General features: G+C 35.2%; 3 protein-coding genes across 7 annotated transcripts in view; 2 read left to right on the top strand and 1 right to left on the bottom strand.

The window, feature by feature from the left end:
* The window catches only part of LOC139970045 (uncharacterized), a 289,538-nt gene that overhangs the window by 166,902 nt on the left and 103,397 nt on the right, over positions 1 to 19,239 (top strand). The window lies entirely within an intron of this gene.
* The window catches only part of LOC139970080 (uncharacterized), a 496,120-nt gene that overhangs the window by 136,936 nt on the left and 339,945 nt on the right, over positions 1 to 19,239 (bottom strand). The gene's annotated exons all lie outside the window — the stretch shown is intronic.
* LOC139970016 (uncharacterized) overlaps positions 1 to 19,239 on the top strand; it is a 44,764-nt gene that overhangs the window by 22,034 nt on the left and 3,491 nt on the right. For 3 of the 4 annotated variants that reach the window (XM_071975539.1, XM_071975538.1, XM_071975540.1), the window contains 13 exons: positions 512 to 703; positions 1,299 to 1,394; positions 2,921 to 2,967; positions 6,313 to 6,346; positions 7,001 to 8,484; positions 9,633 to 9,850; positions 10,587 to 10,663; positions 11,199 to 11,251; positions 11,714 to 11,833; positions 15,459 to 15,667; positions 16,187 to 16,263; positions 17,835 to 17,899; positions 18,844 to 18,891. In XM_071975539.1, coding sequence (XP_071831640.1) covers positions 1,388 to 1,394; positions 2,921 to 2,967; positions 6,313 to 6,346; positions 7,001 to 8,484; positions 9,633 to 9,850; positions 10,587 to 10,663; positions 11,199 to 11,251; positions 11,714 to 11,833; positions 15,459 to 15,667; positions 16,187 to 16,263; positions 17,835 to 17,899; positions 18,844 to 18,891 — 2,439 coding nt within the window. In that variant the 5' untranslated portion in view covers positions 512 to 703; positions 1,299 to 1,387. The remainder of the gene's footprint in view (positions 1 to 511; positions 704 to 1,298; positions 1,395 to 2,920; positions 2,968 to 6,312; positions 6,347 to 7,000; positions 8,485 to 9,632; positions 9,851 to 10,586; positions 10,664 to 11,198; positions 11,252 to 11,713; positions 11,834 to 15,458; positions 15,668 to 16,186; positions 16,264 to 17,834; positions 17,900 to 18,843; positions 18,892 to 19,239) is intronic. The other variant, XM_071975541.1, reaches the window with a different exon arrangement.

Raw genomic sequence — 19,239 nt, forward strand, 5'->3', positions numbered from 1 at the left:
TGCTCCCCTACACACCCAGAGGTAATACTTTACTGTATAACTGTAGACACTACAGTAATCATTGAGTACTTTACTGCTCCCTTTCATACACAGCTCAGGTCTTATTTTACTGTATAACTTTAGATACTTGTAGTCATTGAGTACTGAACTGCTCGAGTTGTACACCCAGAGGTATTACATAACTGTATAATTTTCCTACTATTCTCTGAGTGCTGCACTACTCCTTGCACACCAAGATGTTTTACTTTACTGTATTTACTGTAGACACAGTAGTCATTGAGTAAGTGCACTGCTCCCTTGCACACCCAGAGGTTTTACTTTATATGAATGGACTGTAATGCAACATTGGTGCACAATGGAACGTATACATTTATATGATCTGTCAAATGTTTTTTTTTTTAATATACGGACTTCTTTACATGTTAAGTTCGTATTGACTAATATACAACGTATTTAAGTTATTAACCAGTCATTGTGGAAAAAAAACAATTTCTCCTTTTTTCTTGAATAGCCTATCCAAGCCCGCCGTACATAATTGTAGAAGGATGTGACCATACACAGTATGTGTACTCGACGTCGCAAGAGCAGGAAACGTGACGTGTTCAGTTCGTGGAATATGACCAGAAGTCAAACTCCAATGGAGAACTTAGGAAAACTATCCTGCTCTTTCTCTAACAGAGCTGGAAAGGACATCAACAGAAAAGTGAGGAATCTTTGACATTTCTCTTACAACAAACTTCAAAATTTTATCAGCGCCTGAAAGAGGGATCACATTAGAGTGTTTTATAATGAGTGTTTTATACCTGAAGTTACATTAGAATTGATCTAAATATTCTCTTTTATCTTGTTCTAAGAGGTGAATGATTTTGCAATTGTGAGATCCAGTAGCCTGCTCGTGTAGTTAGAATACAGGAAATATGTTCAGTGAATTTTATGTCTGATAGAAGTTATGCTTCTAAATGAATGGCTAGTTTGCATCTCGAACGACTTATTCTTCGATTCGACTTACAGTTCCTAAATCTGACTTTAAGCTCCATCAGAACAACTTTATTGTTATCTGCTTCTTTATATCGCCAAAAGGCTAGTCTTTTCTCACACACTGATGAATACTGATATGCTTTAGTCAAAATCTATCTGAATTTGGTGCCTTATCTTCATTACATCTTGGAAAGTGCAGTTGATTTTATTGAATAATTGTTCTGTCTTTGTGATAATGTTAACCCTTTCAGATCCTCACTTAATATTTTCAAATGCTTAATTTCAAATTGCCATTTAACATGCGTTTTTCCTATTTACAGACAACAAGGGGACTTCAGGTTCATCGACAGTTGCTGTGGTTACAACCATAATTGTAGTACTTCTAATTCTGGTGGTTTTGGTCGTCTGTATGAAAGGTACCATGGTGCATAGCACAATTACTTTGCAATATATAGCAAATTTTGTTAGCTATTTTCTTGTATTCTATTTGTATTCATTGCATCTACATTATCCTTATTGACTAACAGAAAAGTATAGTGATTATTTGTTTTATCTAAATTTATATTTTTTATGTTTTTTATTTTGATGATAATAGTAACCGTTGCATTGATGATGGCATTTGTGTGTATGTGCACGTTTGTGATGCCCAGCTTGTAAACATGATATCTCAAGAAGGGTAGTTCGGACCAATATCATATAATGTGTAGACTTACCACATTGAGTACAAGAAGCCTATTGTTTTTGGTGAAGGTCAAGGGTCATTTGGGGTCATGAGGAGGCAAATTGTAAAAACCTGGTAAACACAATATTTCAAGAAAGGAAGGTCGGACCAACTTCATATTTGGTGAGGTTAAATGCACATTGAGTACAAGAATCCTATTGTTTTTGGTGGGGGTCAAAAGCCATTTGAGGTCACCAATGATCAAATTGTGAAAACCTTGTAAACACGATATCTCAAGATGGGAAGCATGGGCATACCTCATATATGATTTGTTGAAGTACCGAATTAAGTCAAAGAAGCCTATTGTTTTTGGTGGAGGTCAAAGGTCATTTGGGGTCACTAGGGGTCAAATTGTGAAAACTTTTGAAACACGATATGTCAAGAAGGAAAGCATGAACAGACCTCACATTTAATGTGTAGAAGTACCTTATTGATTAAAAGAAGCTCATTTTTTCGGGGAAGTGGAAGGTCATTTGGGGTCATCAGAGGTCAAATTATGAAAACCTTGTAAACATGATATCTCAATATTAGAAGCTTTGGCAGATCTCATACATGGTATGAAGGTGTATAGCATTGAGTCAAAGAGGCCCATTGATTTGGTGGAGTTCAAGGTTCACTTGGGGACAACAGGTCAAATCGTAAAAGCTTTGTAAACATGATCTTGCAAGAAGGGAACCTTGGACAAGTTAAGGAGCCTATTAATGTTTTTGGTGGAGGTCTAAGGTCATATGAAGACAATAAATGCCAAACATTTACTTCACTCCCCTCTTACCTGTCTCTCTACACTAACACACCTTCCTAACATAATATCATGAGGGAATCTTGGACAGATCGCATATTTGGTATGTAATTGTACAACATTGGGCGGAGGTCAGTGGTCGTTTGAGTTCACCAGGTGTCAATCTGTGAGACCCATGTTTTACACAATATTTCAACAAGGACAGATGTTGTATTTAGTATCTTGATGTATTTATCACATTTAGTATAAGATGCCTGTTGTTGAGGTGAATGGTAATGTCAGGACAGCCTCTGTCATTGTGACTTTTTTTTTTCCACATCACACTGCTTTTCACTGTATTACTACTGTAAGTTCAAGTGTGTTGTACACCCTCACTGTACATGATGTCAGATTCATGAAGAAAACTGCTGATGTTACATCATCAAAACTACGGTGCATCTTTGCATTCTGGTTAATTTACCTTACATAAATTATTCCTGCAGTGTTAAACTTCCGAAGGAGTCAGAGGAAAATTGTGGAAGAAGAAGAGGTAAGACCGTTATATCTGAAAATATAAATAAGATCAAAGGAAACAAATATATAAAGCTGTTAAACATACTGTAACGCTAATTCAGGCTAAGATTCCGGGGGAACTTAAATATTCCCTACTGAGGACTGGTGGTGGTATAGAAGGGCAGAGTCAAGCGGTAACGGAGGGACATTTGACTGTATTCCTTACACATTTTGTCTCTCTTTGCATTAGTTTGAGGGAGTATGTTGCAATTTCTTTTGTGGTTATCTAGACAGGTAGTTACTTGCTTCATACCCATAAACTTAATTCTTGTGGCTGTTACTGTAGGGAAAGTATGGCATGATAAACATCATGGTAACGGAGGGACACCAAATGAACACGCGTTTTCACACTTTTTTTGGAAGATGTCAAATCCACTGTTCTTAAGTTGCACTGACCATGTAACTTATATCAGGTGTTGGCTGGTACATTGCTTCACATACACCAAGGAAAAATTAGATGAACAGGCATAAATTGTAAAATCTACAGCTGATTTCGTACAGTAACGGAGGGACAATTCCGATGGTAACGGAGGGACACAAAATGTTCAGTATTGTTTAGTGTAGCCTTTTGCCTGTTTTTGCTGCTTAGATTCAATATTTTTATTGCTGTTGGACTAAAATTTATATTACTTAGGGAAACAAGGATAAGAACATTAAACCAACAGCTATGTTCACCAAAACATTAGCAATTTTTGTGGTAAATAAAAATATAAGAAAAAATAGTAAGAAATTGATTAAAAGAACAAGTTTAAACAGACCACTCTTCATCATTTAGCACTCTCTAACTGCATTATTAGCAACTGTTGGGGGAGGGGGGCTGGTGGCTAGTGCACTTCAAAACAAGTCAGTAAATCACATATTTACAGTAGACAGTTCACAGGTACTGTACTGTACCATCTGCAGAAAGGAAATTTCATTACAGTAGTATAAGTCACATTTTGTCTTCCAAATACTACTAGTACTTTGCAGAAACCACTCGGTGCAGTAATTGATACTGGTCTTAAAAGTGAAATGCTGAGGTAATTTCTAACTTTAATGATAAAACCATACTGTAATAATGCAGTGGTAGTATAACAATTTAACAACTAACAACAATAATAATACAAAAACATTTTGAGACATAACATGATGCAGTTACAGTAGCTACTGTACTGTACTGCAGAAAGGTTCAGTATGCCTGAATGTAACATTTGTGGATTAGAAACTATAGTTGAATTAACTTCCTGCGATTATTTATCAACACAAATCAAAACAACAATATCATAAAATTAAAAAGCAATATTCCAATCACAACTATGCTTTGAACATGTCTGCAAACTTTTCTATTATTTATAATCCTGATCAACAAATTTTGAGTTTGCTCTTGCTGAAGGAAAGTGGCTTTGGAAGCTCTTGCAAATGGAAGAAAATGTCCTTGATTCTCACAGCTGAAATATTGCTCACAGTTTTGCACTGGTTGGCAATCAGCAGTGTATGAATGAAAACTTCCATTCTGTACCTTCCAGCCAGTGTTTGTGGTGTGTTTTTTTTTTTTTTTAACTCAAATGTAGCTTTTCTTGACTTCCATGACTTCACATTCTGAGGAATTTATTAATGTTAGTCAAGCTGTTGTTCTCCACACATAAACAGGAAGTCAAGAATTCCATTTTAAGAACACAACTACTTAGCAAGTAAACTCCCACTGGCAGGAATCTGTGCACAATCTTGCATTAAACAATTGTCCCTCCGTTACTGGTAACGGAGGGACACTACTTCACTTGTTCTTTATTTTAGCATAAAAGTAGCTAACTCCTTGGTTTAACATTTCTTTAGTGGTTAACCCTATGAAAGTGTTTTATACAAATTATGAAATTTTTCCAGCATTGAATGACTGAGAAATTTAAAAAAATGTATTTTTTGGGTAACGGAGGGACAAATCAGGTAATTAGCAATTACTGCTAATTGACAATTTATAGACATTGAAGGGGAAAAATTCCTGTGATATGCATAATATTGACCAGGACTACTAGGCTGTGTAAGTAATCTTTCTAAGTCATCATTGTACTAGGAAAAAATTGGTTTTAAAAATATCCACAAAATTCAATATTTTTTGGCATAACACAAGTGCAAATTGGCATGTGTTATATATGTCTATAACTTTTTATTAAATTAGTATATTTTTGTTCTGCAAGCACAGTGGTAAAATATAACTCTTTACCTATCTAGCCATACCACATTTGACCATGTTCTGTACATTTCCAATTTCAACCCAATTGTTACATTTCCCTTGACCCTGCCCAGAAACAAATGCAGCTTGGATGGTTGTATGTTAGTAACGACGAGCCTTTAATCTTGTTATTACATGCAAAGAATATTACACATAGATAAACTTAAGTAAAGAAACACGCGCTGAGATTTCGTAATCTATTACTATAATCAGTCACAGTACATACTGTACCATAGAAAATGGTTACAAACGTGTCACTTGTCTGATGATCACCAAACACGTAGGAAACTCAGAGATTACACATGATTAAACAAAATATACTATATTAACTTGCACTGCCTCTATTTATTGAGCATTTTTGATGCCGGAAGTGAACAACTGAATTAAACTATACACATAATATGTTACAACAACAAGTTAACATTATACTCATTTGAAATAACATTCCTACCAATGGATAGTTTCATGTTGTAATAGATATAAGTTAATACACGCAACTGTCAGGAAATCCTTTCTCTACCAGTTTTGTGTTGAGGATAACATGTACATTACGATCTTCCCTGCAGCAATTACCACCCCATTCCCCCTGTTCTTAGCCAAAAACAGGGAAGATTAAATATCTACCTGAGTTGGTAATGCTAGCCATACTGAACTCTCCTCTGCACAAATTCATGATTAAAGAAACACAGTGTATTTTTTTCAGTGGTCAAGCCAAACTTGTCTTCACACACAGGAAAGTAGTACTGGCCATTAGAGCACTTGTGTTTGCAATCATACAGGTGACTGGTCAACTCAAGGATGAATCCTAATGACAGTATATGGGGTAGTTTATGCTATCAAGAAACAAATTAATAATGCTTGAGTGAATTAGATGAGGACAGTTTTTCTATGGGCAAGCTTGACTGCCATGTAGACTCTGAGTACATTTATATAAGAATAAGGTATAACCTACAGTACGGTTACTTAGCAACATCAAACATATTGTGTTACTGTAACTTGTATCCTATTTAATAGAAAATGTTAATTACATAGTCAAATTATTTGCAAATAGTGACTTCAAATTGATAATTTTATTGATAATATGTTTGAAAGTATCATTACCCCTCTCTTGTTTAGATGTTGCCCAAGACTAAGACTCACCGCACACCTGGTAAGTCTGATGTACAAGTTATTGCAAGCTGAGTGCAGTGAATGCTGCAAACAATACCTTCAATTGCTTTAAGATACTGTAAAATACCACGCATACAATTAAAATGAATTTCAACATACATATCCTCTACAAGTGATAATATATAATAATGTAACTGATTCCAGTGACTTTTTTGCTGTCATATCAAATTCATGTTATGTTAACTTTACCAAATGGTGATTAATAAATGACACAATAATTTCACGGTTCCTTTTGTACTTCAGTATTTATGGTTTATGAAAATAAGATGAACATTCTGATTACATCAGAATGCGTCCCACTTCAGATAACAATTATGACCCAATGATGACTCCCAAAAGGTCTGGGCCAAGAATTTTTTTTTTTACACATCTTTGCCAAATGTTGGAATCGATTGACTCTTTGCAATTAAAGCAGCTGTTCAAATAACCATTTAGTTTGAGAACGAATCTAAAGTTAAGCAATTAAATTAACATATCAAGACTTTATTTTCTACAGCAAAATTTGGTTGAGCAGCTACCAATAATGACATTCCAATTAAAAATAAAACAACTTTCTTCCGACCATTTCATTATCGAATTTGTTCCTGATATAAAATAAGATTGTTACTAATCACACTTTTCTGGTTTCCTACAGAGGAGGAACAATTCATCAAGGAATTAAAGGCAAAGTATGAGTTACTTTATCACTCCGTACAACCATTGCCTTACATCAGAGACAGAATGTATTGTGTTGATAAAGTATATGTTTATAGTGGCATTGAACGGTTAGTTGAACAAGCACATGGAAACAAAATTTGGAAACTTTTAGAGTCACATCATGAACTACTAAAGAAACCTGAGAATTGTGGTAGGCAAATTATAGAGGGCGAACCTGGATCCGGAAAATCAACACTGACACTACAGCTTGCATACGATTGGTGCCAAAGAGTTCCAAAATCCCCTTTAAGTAACGTACCGGTACTTATTTACCTGCGGCTAAGACAACTGAGAGGGGTGAAGTCAATATACCAAGCAATACGGCGTTTTATATTACCCAGAGACTCAGATCTGAGTGAGGTTATAGTGGAATCAATCATAAAGAATTGTTCAGGTGTATTGGTTATTTTGGATGGATTTGACGAATACCCTGATAAAGACGATCAAGAGACTGATATTTCTCTTATCCTTCGGAGAGAAATGTTGCAGGATATAGACGTCATTCTGACTACCAGGCCTTTCTACTTGCCGAAAGAATTTGCACCGCATACTGATCGAATACGTTTAACAGGTTTCAACGAGGACATCCGAGATAAATATATTCGAAAAGCAGTTGTACAGGGTGACGAACAAGCTGCCAGGGAAATAATACTTAAACTCCAACGAAACCCTCTACTTGGTGACTTGTGTCAAGTTCGTTTGTTGTTTATTTTGTTTGCTCACATGATCCACGAGAACAAAGACTTGAAGACATTCAAATCCGTTACTAGTTTCTTTCGTAATGTGATAGCTTGCTTCAATAGTCATTTGATGAACAAAACAGTTAAAAAGGTATGTTTTGGCTCAAAACATGATGAGTTGAACAAGGTTGCTTTTGAGGCATTGAGCGGTAGAAACCAACGGATTGTGTGGGATAGTACTTCCCTAAGAAAACGACTTGGGGATGACTTTTATGAGCGGTATCTTAAAACTGGAATATTTTTTGAGGAAGAAGTTCTGACTGGTGATCAATTTCTCTACAAAAAGGAAGTCAGATTCTGCCACAAATTGTTCTGTGAGTGGTATGCTGCCCACTACATTGCTGATTATCTATCTCAAGAATCTTTAACCTCTGCCACAACAGAGAGCCAGAGTGTAGCTGAACTGCTCCGTTATTTGGACCCCTTTGAACTTCACTATGTTTACAGATTTGCCTGTGGTCTTAATAAGACTGCTTCGGGTAAAATTGTAAATTTTCTGCAAAACAACCTTAAACATGAAAAGTTTGCTATGATGTGTATGCTGGAACAAGACTATAACAATGAGAATATTGTTGGTGCAATCACAAAGTTGGCCTCTAAAGTGGTCCACGTACATGGCGATCACAGTCAACTACATCAGAGATCAACTTTACAAGTTTTGGAATTCGCGAGTGCAAACCAGGTGAAGTAATGTTCTTTCACTGCAATCAAGACATATTTCCTCAGGTTTGTGGTCATGTGGTCACGGTCTTGTACTGTTATTGTACAATAGAATTAAAATCAGTGTGTCCTTATACCTACAAAAAACAGTGCAAAACTTCCAGCCTCCACAGGGATTCGAACCTTTGCCCTCTCATGTATTTAAGTGCTTGGTTTATTTTTCTGCCAAGTCCTGTTTTGATTTTTCCAGTTTGCGCTGCATTTCTTGAAAGTTATATAATAGCAATCGATTCATGAGATCAGATACCCAACTGTATACATATCTTCAGAGGTTGAATCCCAAAATAATGACCTAATGACCATACGAACGTAAACAATATCAAATGCTAACAACACTTAGTGTCGATGTCGTTACCAATAGTGTCACTTGATTTATTGCTTTCATGTGGCCATACTGCCAACTAATAAATGAACACACTATGACATAGACAATCCAAACCTTGAAAATATTCGAATAATTTGAGTTATAGTTGTGAGGTCCCCTTTACTGCAAAAAACTAAAAGTAAAACGCCAAATGATTTATGCAGTAGCGTTTCATTGCCATGGTAAGCTACTGTTGAAATGTCATTTTGACCTCACAATGTAAATGTATGGTCTAAAGTAAAGTAAAGTAAAATTTATTGATATTCATTATAAAATGACAATATACTAAAATGGACAACAGCATCTCAAAAATAGTTTAAGAAAAGTTATCTATGTATAATACAATTCAAAGTCTTAATACTTCTAGGTAAAAATGATCGCCAAAACCGTTCTGTCCGCATACGTGGGATCGTGTAAAATCTACGTGGTTTCATGTAAAAATCAAACAAATCCTTGCATAATTACTAGGAGTGTCCACATGTTGACGTAGAATAGTGTCCAGAAGCAGGCAGGCATCCCCCGTCGATCTGCCACTGCGATATGCAAATTGGTATTTGTCCAGTGATGGAATACAGTTCAATATTTCGCTACGAAGAAGTTTCTCGAAACACTTCATTTAAACAATGGTCTAACTCAATTACATAAAACCCTCCATCCGGGTAATGTAGAATAATGTAGATAATGTAGAATGATTCTTTTACTAGAGGATAACTACAATACATTAACCTTGTTCATTTCTCTAACAGATTACCATAGCTTGCCTACACCTGACCATGGCCTTCAAGGAGTGTGATGGATACACTATTTTACTCCAATCTGGCCTCTCTCTCTGTCCTTTAGTGACAGTAGAAAAGATACACATAGAGACTGAGAAGGAGGGAAATGAACCGTATACAATATCAGAGATACAGTTAACAAACATCTTCTGTTTTGGGCTTCGTTGTCAGTCTGTTAAGGAGCTGTCGTAAGTTGAATCTCATGTTTTTGTTATCATACTATGTACCTACAAGTACTCTCTCTGGTTATATTTAAAATAACTGATTTACCAAAGTAATAGAGATAAACACAGAGCTCTGACAAAACTTGTATTAGAAATGACGTATCATCAAGAAATGCATTGTAATCGGAAATTTTAGTGTTACAATCATGAGTTGTTTATGTTGGTATGACTAGCCATCACAGTATTAATTATAACAAAAAGAAACAATGACAGTTGTGAATTTGGAAGGTACTGTAAGAATTTTTTGCATATATCATTGGGAAAATCTCTTACATGATATGATAAGTATCATCAAAGAGGCCAAGGTGTAATTGAACCCAACAAATTTCTTCATGAATTTTGGAGGATTTAATCAGTAATGTGGTAGTATGAGAAACGGAAGACAACATACTGTGCTTGGAATTGTATTACATACAAGTCTATTTTACAATCTATCTGATTGCACACCAATTCCTTTCATGGACTCCTAGCACGACCTAAGGACGAGCCTAAACATACTGTACATTACACTATTACCTTCCTGCAGTTATGGGCTCATTTGCTCATATTAAACAGCAAAATGATGTCCACAGTAAGGTGTTTCAATTCCAATCATTTTGAAGCACTTCCTAATCATTTCCTATATGGAATTGGCTTCATAGCAAGACTGTTTTGCTATCTTTCTTTCATGTTGGTTTGTTTCTTCCTTTCTAATTCAAAGGTTCAGTGAATGTCTGCTGCCTCTTTTGCCCTCTCAAGAGTCTATCAAGTCAGAGATGATATCTAGGAAACTTAAAAGTAACTATCGATTCTGTCCGTATTAGTTGATTATTTGATTAAATCTAGTCATCAAGGAGTTGATATAAGAGATAATTTTATTGTAACATTTTCATAAGAAGTGCAAAAAGCAGATTGTAAGCCTTTGGTAAAAGCAAGAATGATGCAAAAGTAGAAAATATGACAAAATAAATTGCTTTGTCAGGAGGATTACATTGATTTCAGGAGCAGTAAGTGTTAACCGCCTAACTGATTTGTCCTGCTCGGCACATTCCTTTGGTCAAGCTACTGTCATGGCAATGTTATTAACATATCATACCTATACTTAGGATATTTGTTTAAGAACATTACTTTAAGTCTAAACACCGAAATCGTGTCGTTTTAAGTCAAGCCATATTTATTGGATGAAAAGCACCAAATTCAAAGTTAGGTCTTAAGTGTTCCATTTTTAGTGTAGAGGTATCCGTTTCATTTATGTGAAAAAGGTAATTCCTCTCCTTCATAAATATTAAAAAGTCTTTAAATTTAACATATTTTTACATACTTGTCATCATAGTAAACTGGCGAGACTACGGTTACAACCTGAATCTCCATTCTGGTGATTGGGAGGTATGATTCTTTTGTATTTAGTTGCCAGGGCTTTTTGTTATTGTGTGTGTCCATTAGTGCAGAACAAGTTGGAAGTAGTGTAAATGCCGACAACCACTAGACAACGACAGAGATCTTGACATAGCTTAGGGAATATAATGTGTAGTTCTAGATTGTGAAAACAATATTTTAAAATATGAGTTGGTCATCTGACATTTTTGATTACTAATTAATTCAGATCATTAATCAACTGAAGATACTCAAGGTAACCCTGTACGACGTTTCTTTCTATTGGGACTATTTTGAACTTTTCTGTACATAGTGGTAAGTCTGGTAGTTTGCTGGATGTGTTTTTGACTTATTTTCATAACAATGGATTTTCTTTAAGCTATAGTAATACCAATGATACTACAATTAGAATAGTAAAAAAAAGTAAAAACAGAAAGATAAGTTTACACTGCTTCATTTTGTGTTTATTTTCAGGTTGATAATATCAATATTATTGAGTCACTGTGTTCAGAGAGGTTACAGATCTGGACTAAAGATAGTAAATTACAACAGAATTGTACTTTGCAGCTACTGAAGAACGCATCTAACAATGATGTAAGTCAGTAGTCTAATATCAAAATCCCTATGATGGACTAGATATGTCAAAATACATCATCCCCATTATGTACTTGATATGTCATCCCCATTACGTTATTAAGTGTTTTATGAAGCTACGATAGTATCATTTTGCATTTAGCAGTCAAATTATTTGAAAAATTTGATTCATTGTCTACAACAGTGTTACGAATGCAGGATTTTGCATCCAGAACGCAAAGTTCCAGAGATGGACGCAAACACTTCACATTGCGTCCCGCGGATCGAAACCCTAAGTACACACACTCAGAACTAGGCCTATATATGCAAAACATAACAAAACAAATTTTTGAATGAATATCTTTTGAATGAACATTATTTTCCAAACCTCAGGATAACCCAAATTTCTTCCAATCATTCTGATGATTGAATTTGTCTTAAATCAAATAAATCATAGCAATCAACCACAAGGTACAGAGTTATAACTCCGTACCTTGTTATATAACAACATTTACATTACAGAGCTTTACATGCAAACAATATTCATGGTTCTTTTCCAAACTTCCCATGATCTGATTGGCTAATAGTTCCTTACCCATTGTCTGGAAACATTCTTGTGTCTGTAGTGCTCAATGAACACATATTATGTAAATTAACAACATGTACATTACTTTCCCGTGTAGAGATGACAATGTTTGTGTTATAAGCTATCATATGTGTGCACTCAAATATCATAACATTAGGCCCTGTTGACAGTCATGGTATGAAATTTTGGTTGAATTTTTTCTACGATATCACGTAATATTTGAGTCATTGTTTTGATAAAAAAAAAATTGTCAGTTGAGTTAAACGTGCAGTGTTTTTACTTTTAAATGCTCTCTCTATGCACTCCTATTACTTAACATGAATTTCCAACATTCACAGCATATGCATAGCCTATAACATTTCACACACCCTTTGTAAGGAAGTTGTTTTACCATGCAGTAGTATGGATTGTGTGATCTAGGAAAGCATATATGGTAACTAGTCCACAGTAAAATTCTCGCTTCGGAATTTTGAAAGTCATTTTGTTGGTATAAAAGTTACAGGTTTATCTTTTGATGATTTTTATCTCAATACATTACATGTATAGAGATATTGTAACAGTAAGTGGGACTCTCTCTTCTCTTAAAAAATTTTCAGCGTCTTCATACAAAGTTCTTTTTCTCTGAAATTTCCAGAGCAAGCATATATCATATAGGCCAACAAAAGTTACTATTTTTTATTCAAGAATTGTATCTCATTCCATGACTTTTTCACCGATTTATGTCCAAATTTGGCCAAATCCCTCTGAAAAACCGTTGACCGAGGCTTTTTTGCACACGCTACAAAACTTGTTTGTTTCCTTGTTTTTGATAATTAAGCCCGCCTCCAAGTTTGGTTTGTAGCAGATTGGCAATGACTCAAGCCCCGCCTCCAAGTCTGGTTTGTAGCAGATTGGCAATGACTCAAGCCCCGCCTCCAATTCTGGTTTGTAGCAGATTGGTTAGGACTCATGGCAGCTACATGTTAGATATACGAAAATGGCCACCCTCGCGACCAATTTTCTATACTGTTGTGAGATATGCTGCTGGTACTGGTAGTGTATTGCACACTAATTTCATACACATTGTCGTACTACATTTAATTTATATTAGGACTTCGTCTGTTTATAGCTCCATGGTTTTAGTAATATCAATTTAAGGATTGTACTGTTGTTCGGGTAGTTTTTCAGAGCAAGAGTCATGATAAGTTTGTTTGATTGCCCATCAGGTATTTTTGTATAATTACATATACACATTGTTGTGTTTACAAGTTTAGGCTAGGCCTACAGTCGTGCATCCTATATTAGACTTTCATTTAGTAATGGCCACATTAGCATTGTACTGGTGGTGTTCAGGCAGTTTTGGGCCAGGGTGCAGTAAGTTTGTTTGATTGCCTTACAGTGTGTTTTAATTTTAACTTAAGTTTCCAACTTATATTTTAACTGTGACTCCATAAATTTAACATAATGTGAATGGTATAATACAACAACTCTTAATTTGGAATAGAGTGGATATTGTGCATTTCTAGAAAGAAGCATCATTATGAATTAACAGCTTGTTTGGTATATTTCTTTAAACCCCCCCCCCCCAAAAAAAGAATTAAGAACAAAAATTATAATCTATCACATTTTATTTTCACTGGAGTATGTATAAAAGAGGAGCCAGCCATAGCATCACAACTTTTATAAGACTATAAAAATTGGATAAGGTTATGTTTTATTTATAAGGATAGAAGATGTATAACTATAAGGTTATAAGAAGTATGATTAGCTTTCTTTTGAACCTGTGATGTTTGACATCAAATATTCAAAGAATTAAAAGAAAATACTAAAATGGAGAGGAACTGGGGTGGCTATAAGGAGAGGAGGAGGCCACCCATCACTTTCAATTAAAAACTTGTAATCTACTTGTACATTATTTTTTCCAAGTCATAAATCCACGAAATCTTCATGTCAAAATTATTGAGAAGGAAAAACGTGGGTTGTTTTGATACTTGGAAGTGTACACAGTTTTGATGGTAGTCACCACTACAGTCTACAGTAACGTACAGTAGGTCGATAGGCCTAGCTTTCTCAAGGTGGGCATCAAGAATATGGTCGAGTTGTTCGCCTCTTCTTATTTGACTGTTGTCATTGACGTCAAACTATATGACCAAAAATATTATATATATTGATATTGATAATTGTAGAGACAGAGCAAAGATATGAAACTAGGAATCGAAATTAGAACTTCCAGTATTGAGATACTGCATCATTGATGCTCTTGTTGTGCATGGCATAGACCTATCACTATCTATGGCTTCTTGTTGTGCACAAGCCAATGTGCCTTCAGGGGTCATTATAGCTTAGTATTATACGTTCCTGTAGAGGTATTTTACATTGCATTTTTCATGGAGGACTACAGGGACGCAAGTTTTTCTGAGCGGACTCAAACGCTGTTAAACTTTTAATCCTAGTAACCATACTGGTCTTCACAGTGTACTAACTTTCATGCTAAATGTACACATAAGATAATCATATCATAATGAATTATTTTTCCAAGGAGTACTCCAGCTAGTGGCACACATAACACAAGATGATTTAATGATTACATATCACTCTGTAGTGACAATATATCTATAATTCATAAGGTGTTTGGTTTGACACAATAACAACAGGACGTTTAACATAACTAATTCATATGAAGAAATTTTCTCACTACATTCCTAGTCTAACAGCCCATATTTCATCCTGGATATAATTCATATATCAGTCATTTGCCCATTTTATGTTTCATGCATTTATTCATTTTAGTGTTACTGTCTTTTTGATACATTGTGTACTATGGTAGATAAAGAAGTTGGATCAACCCATATTAAACATGGTGAAGAAAAATGTTGTTTCTGTTAATATTAATGTTAGATTTCAATAAACAAACTTGAGCCTAATCGTAATAATGCGAGGAGTGGATTTATGCTAGTATTAAGATGGATAAGTGATACCTTTAGGAAAGTGATTGGCCACAGAAGGTTATAATCGTATAAATAATTGATATAGCTCTAAATCATTTGAATGTTGATTGAATCGTATGTTACCTTCCTTCAGATCCCCATCTTCCATCTGGAGCTTCTACAATCCTTCTCCAAGGCTGATGCTGGTAACATCATCCTCTGTTCAGGGCTACAATTGTCCTGTCCTGTGTCATTAAAGAAGCTATCGATAGATACATATGAGGAGGGAAGAGAACTGACAGAGACAGAGGTTGTTGGCATATTGATGTTTGCACAACATTCACAGCGATTGGAAAAGCTAATGTGAGTATTTCAATGAATATCGTATCTTAGTAATGCGTACCTAGATACCACTTTCACACTTTTAAAAGGCATAAATACCTAAAAAGTTTTATCATTATTTGCCAAGTGGAAAGATACTCTCACAGGACAGATTTTTATTGTTTCTGAATTGAGTATTTACAGACCCATTTTTTACCTTCGCCTTGTTTGTTAAACTCTGCATTTGGATCGTGAGGAGTGGTGCTTTGTTCGGGTTAATTGTCATTTTAGGGACTTGGCAGAAAATAAGCTATATTTCAAATATTTCGCAAAACAAATGCTATATCATTGAATGACTTTCCTTCTAATGAATAGCTTTACTCATTGTTTATGTATGATATACAGGTTAGCTTTATCGTCTGTGTTATTGTCAATGCCTTACTCGTTCAGGTCATTGACAGTAATCGTCTGAAAAATTTACCAAAAATGAAATCGGATAACTTTTTGTGAATTGCATGTGATCAGGCAATTGACCGACTCATGGTTCTGCTTTACTCACAGGTTCTTATTTTGTCTGTTGCCCCAGTCTATTGCTGCTGAGGATATTCCTTCAATATTGAAGTCAAGGAAAGTGAAAGGTACTTTATGCGAATGCTCAGGTTAACCTCTGTCGATTGATCAATATCGACAGTTGGTACATTAACGTCATGATCTGATACTGATTACTATTATTACAGCAGCCAATCATTGTAGTCAATAATGTAAATTGTATTACTTATCATTGGTTGCCTGAAGTTATCATTAACATAATAAATTAAATGTGTGAAACATCAAGCACAGGATGTATATTTATAGACGATTCTGATATGATGGAGACATCAAGCCTTCTAACTTGTTTTATATTCAAAATGAAATAAAACTGTTAGCATGCTGCTTATCCACTAAGGAGCCTGTGTAAGAGAATGTGTAAAAGTAAGTTGGCCTGACATTTCAATCCTACAGTAGCAGGAACTTCTTCAGAGGCTAAATGAAAAGTATCAGTAACAGAAGGGACAAAAACACACACAGAATACAGACAGGTTAATGAGCAGGGTGAACACAAAGAGATAGATGTAAGAGGATTAATAGACAAGGGATGGAGAGAAGAAAGAAACCAACAGGGGAAGAGGAGCGGTAGGAGATCCAAAGAGAGGATTAAGGGAACAGGGTAGGGAGTAAACTGGAGGACACGGACAGAAATGTGTGGAGAATAAAAAAAGACGGTGGAAGAGAGCTACAGGAAGAGGAGTGACAGGGGGGACAAGGGGAGAAGGGGGGACAGAAGAAAAGTTAGTCATGTCCTTCCTGAATGTTGAGCTCATGAGGTTGAATGGTGTGAAGGCTTTGCATCTACAGTCTCCCTCTGCTGTTTCGTACCAGGTCAGGGAGGCTACCTAAGGAAACAATCCCCTGTTGGGACATGTTATTCATGGTATGGTTGGGAAGGTTAAAGTGTGTAGTCTTATATTCTAATACATGCTACATGCAGTAATAAGCTTGATACAAGACTCAAGAGAGGTAGTACAGCTGGCTGAGATGTTGTTGTTTTGACTTTTGTATTCAGAGTGTCTGTCACTGCTAGACAATTATACATACTGTACACTAGGTGTCTAAATATAAACATACCACCACAGAGATATGGTGAGGAATTAAGAACCAGACTGAATTAGTATTAGATACCCTCAGGAAGTTCTACAGTTACAATAATATTATGCAGTGAGGGTAATTTAAGACTGGGAATATCTCCAGATCAGGGTTAACATGAAATACATCCAGTATGTTACATATGCTGAGCATCAAACGTTTGCCTTTTGCATGATACATGACAGTGAAGGGGGACCATGATTTAATTATAACCTAATGATATGCTTTTCTAAAGAATGTCAGGTTAAATGTTTTAAAGAAATAATGATACACAAACTGGTTTATCCTGTTTCAAAGCTTTCCGCATAAATGAAAGTTACATTTTTCACTCGATAACAGAACAGAGAATGATGGCAAAACTTGCCCTTCTGCCTTGTTTTGCGCATGTTCTACATGTTAATGTAATTATGTAAAATAGCTGGGCGTAGCAGATTCTTGTACATTGTCATTGGGGTGTCTGGGAGTGAAATAATCATGTTTTATTTTTATTTTGTTAATCATGGCATTGTAACCTCTTTCATTTTAGTCACTTGGTTACCGTACGATAGTGGCAAAATTTATGACCTCAACCTTGAATCTGGTCGATGGTTGGTGAGTGTTAAGAACTTATTAAACATGTTCCACTAACCTATTGCTTGACAACTGGTTATATAATTATCTGGAAAGAAGTATTAATGTATTCAAAGAATCGGAACTCTCCAACGACTGTTAAGTGATTTTCAAAATGAATCAATAAAAGAAAGGAACAGTTTGATAGGTAAGATGCTTCAATATATTTTGCTCAGATTGTTGAGGTGGACTCACATATTGAATCAAGTAACAAGAAAATTAAACAGAATAACATCATGTCTGTGTAACCTTACTTTGACCAGTGTTCGTATCGATTGATTGTTTTTCAATTAACAGTTCAGGGGGTATATGGAAAAATGTTTAACCAGTTAGTTTTCAGAGTTTTTTTTTTTTTTTTGGTCACTCAAGTACATTAAATTAACATTGATTGCAGTACCGTCGTGCATCTTGCCTGAAAGTAGTAGATGAAAACCTCATGCAATTATCTTCTGTATAACAGTTGAGTTTTCGAATCCAGAATCAATTGCTTCGCACTGTCAGTTACAACTGCTGCGTGTGTGTCCAGTATCGTATAGTCTTTGCATTAACTTTTGATCAGAGTCAGTCTACGATACCATTACATAAATATCAAAAAGATTAAGAGGCAACAAAGAACAGTTGATAGATCATTCATTCTTGTCACCTTTGCTCCTGTAATTACCAGATACATGCTCCTTATTGCAGTTTGAATATTAACGTCATCAGAGTGTCGTCAAAGTGTCACATGACAGATATTATTGATATAACTTTGATCCCAAGCATCTCTGATATTCATCCCAAAGTAATATTTTTCTTTGTAGCATACTTCCTTCTTTGTTTGAATTGAAAAGAAAATTAATTCTTGATTCGCCTCATAACTGTTTGAGTGATTTTGTGACATCATATTGGTAAAGCTCATAAACCTTCCTATTGTATCTAACTTATAGTATGATGATCGTACACTCGATGTGACAGATGCAGTTTACAGCAAGGAGGTAGGTAGTGAAGTATAATGTATTACAATACACACAGATTCATTGGTTTAATCTCGATGAACATTGTAATGGAGGAGATTGATCATTAACCTACAAAATAATCTGAACATTTTTTGGCATGTATAGAAATATAATAATGTTTGAAAGGGACGATTCAAAAAAAGATGGTCGCTGTGTGCAGCTTGAACACAAAAGAATAAATTACATATCGTAAATAGTTTTGCTATATTTATATAAGTTACATAAGGCTTGCTACTAGATCTTAGAAAGCATTAGTGATTCACGGATTCATTATACATAACAAACAATTAGCTTCTTAATGTTTCTCTATTAACTCATAGTACTATG

Source organism: Apostichopus japonicus, chromosome 7 (assembly GCF_037975245.1).
Source record: "Apostichopus japonicus isolate 1M-3 chromosome 7, ASM3797524v1, whole genome shotgun sequence".
In the NCBI taxonomy this organism is placed as follows: domain Eukaryota; kingdom Metazoa; phylum Echinodermata; class Holothuroidea; order Aspidochirotida; family Stichopodidae; genus Apostichopus; species Apostichopus japonicus.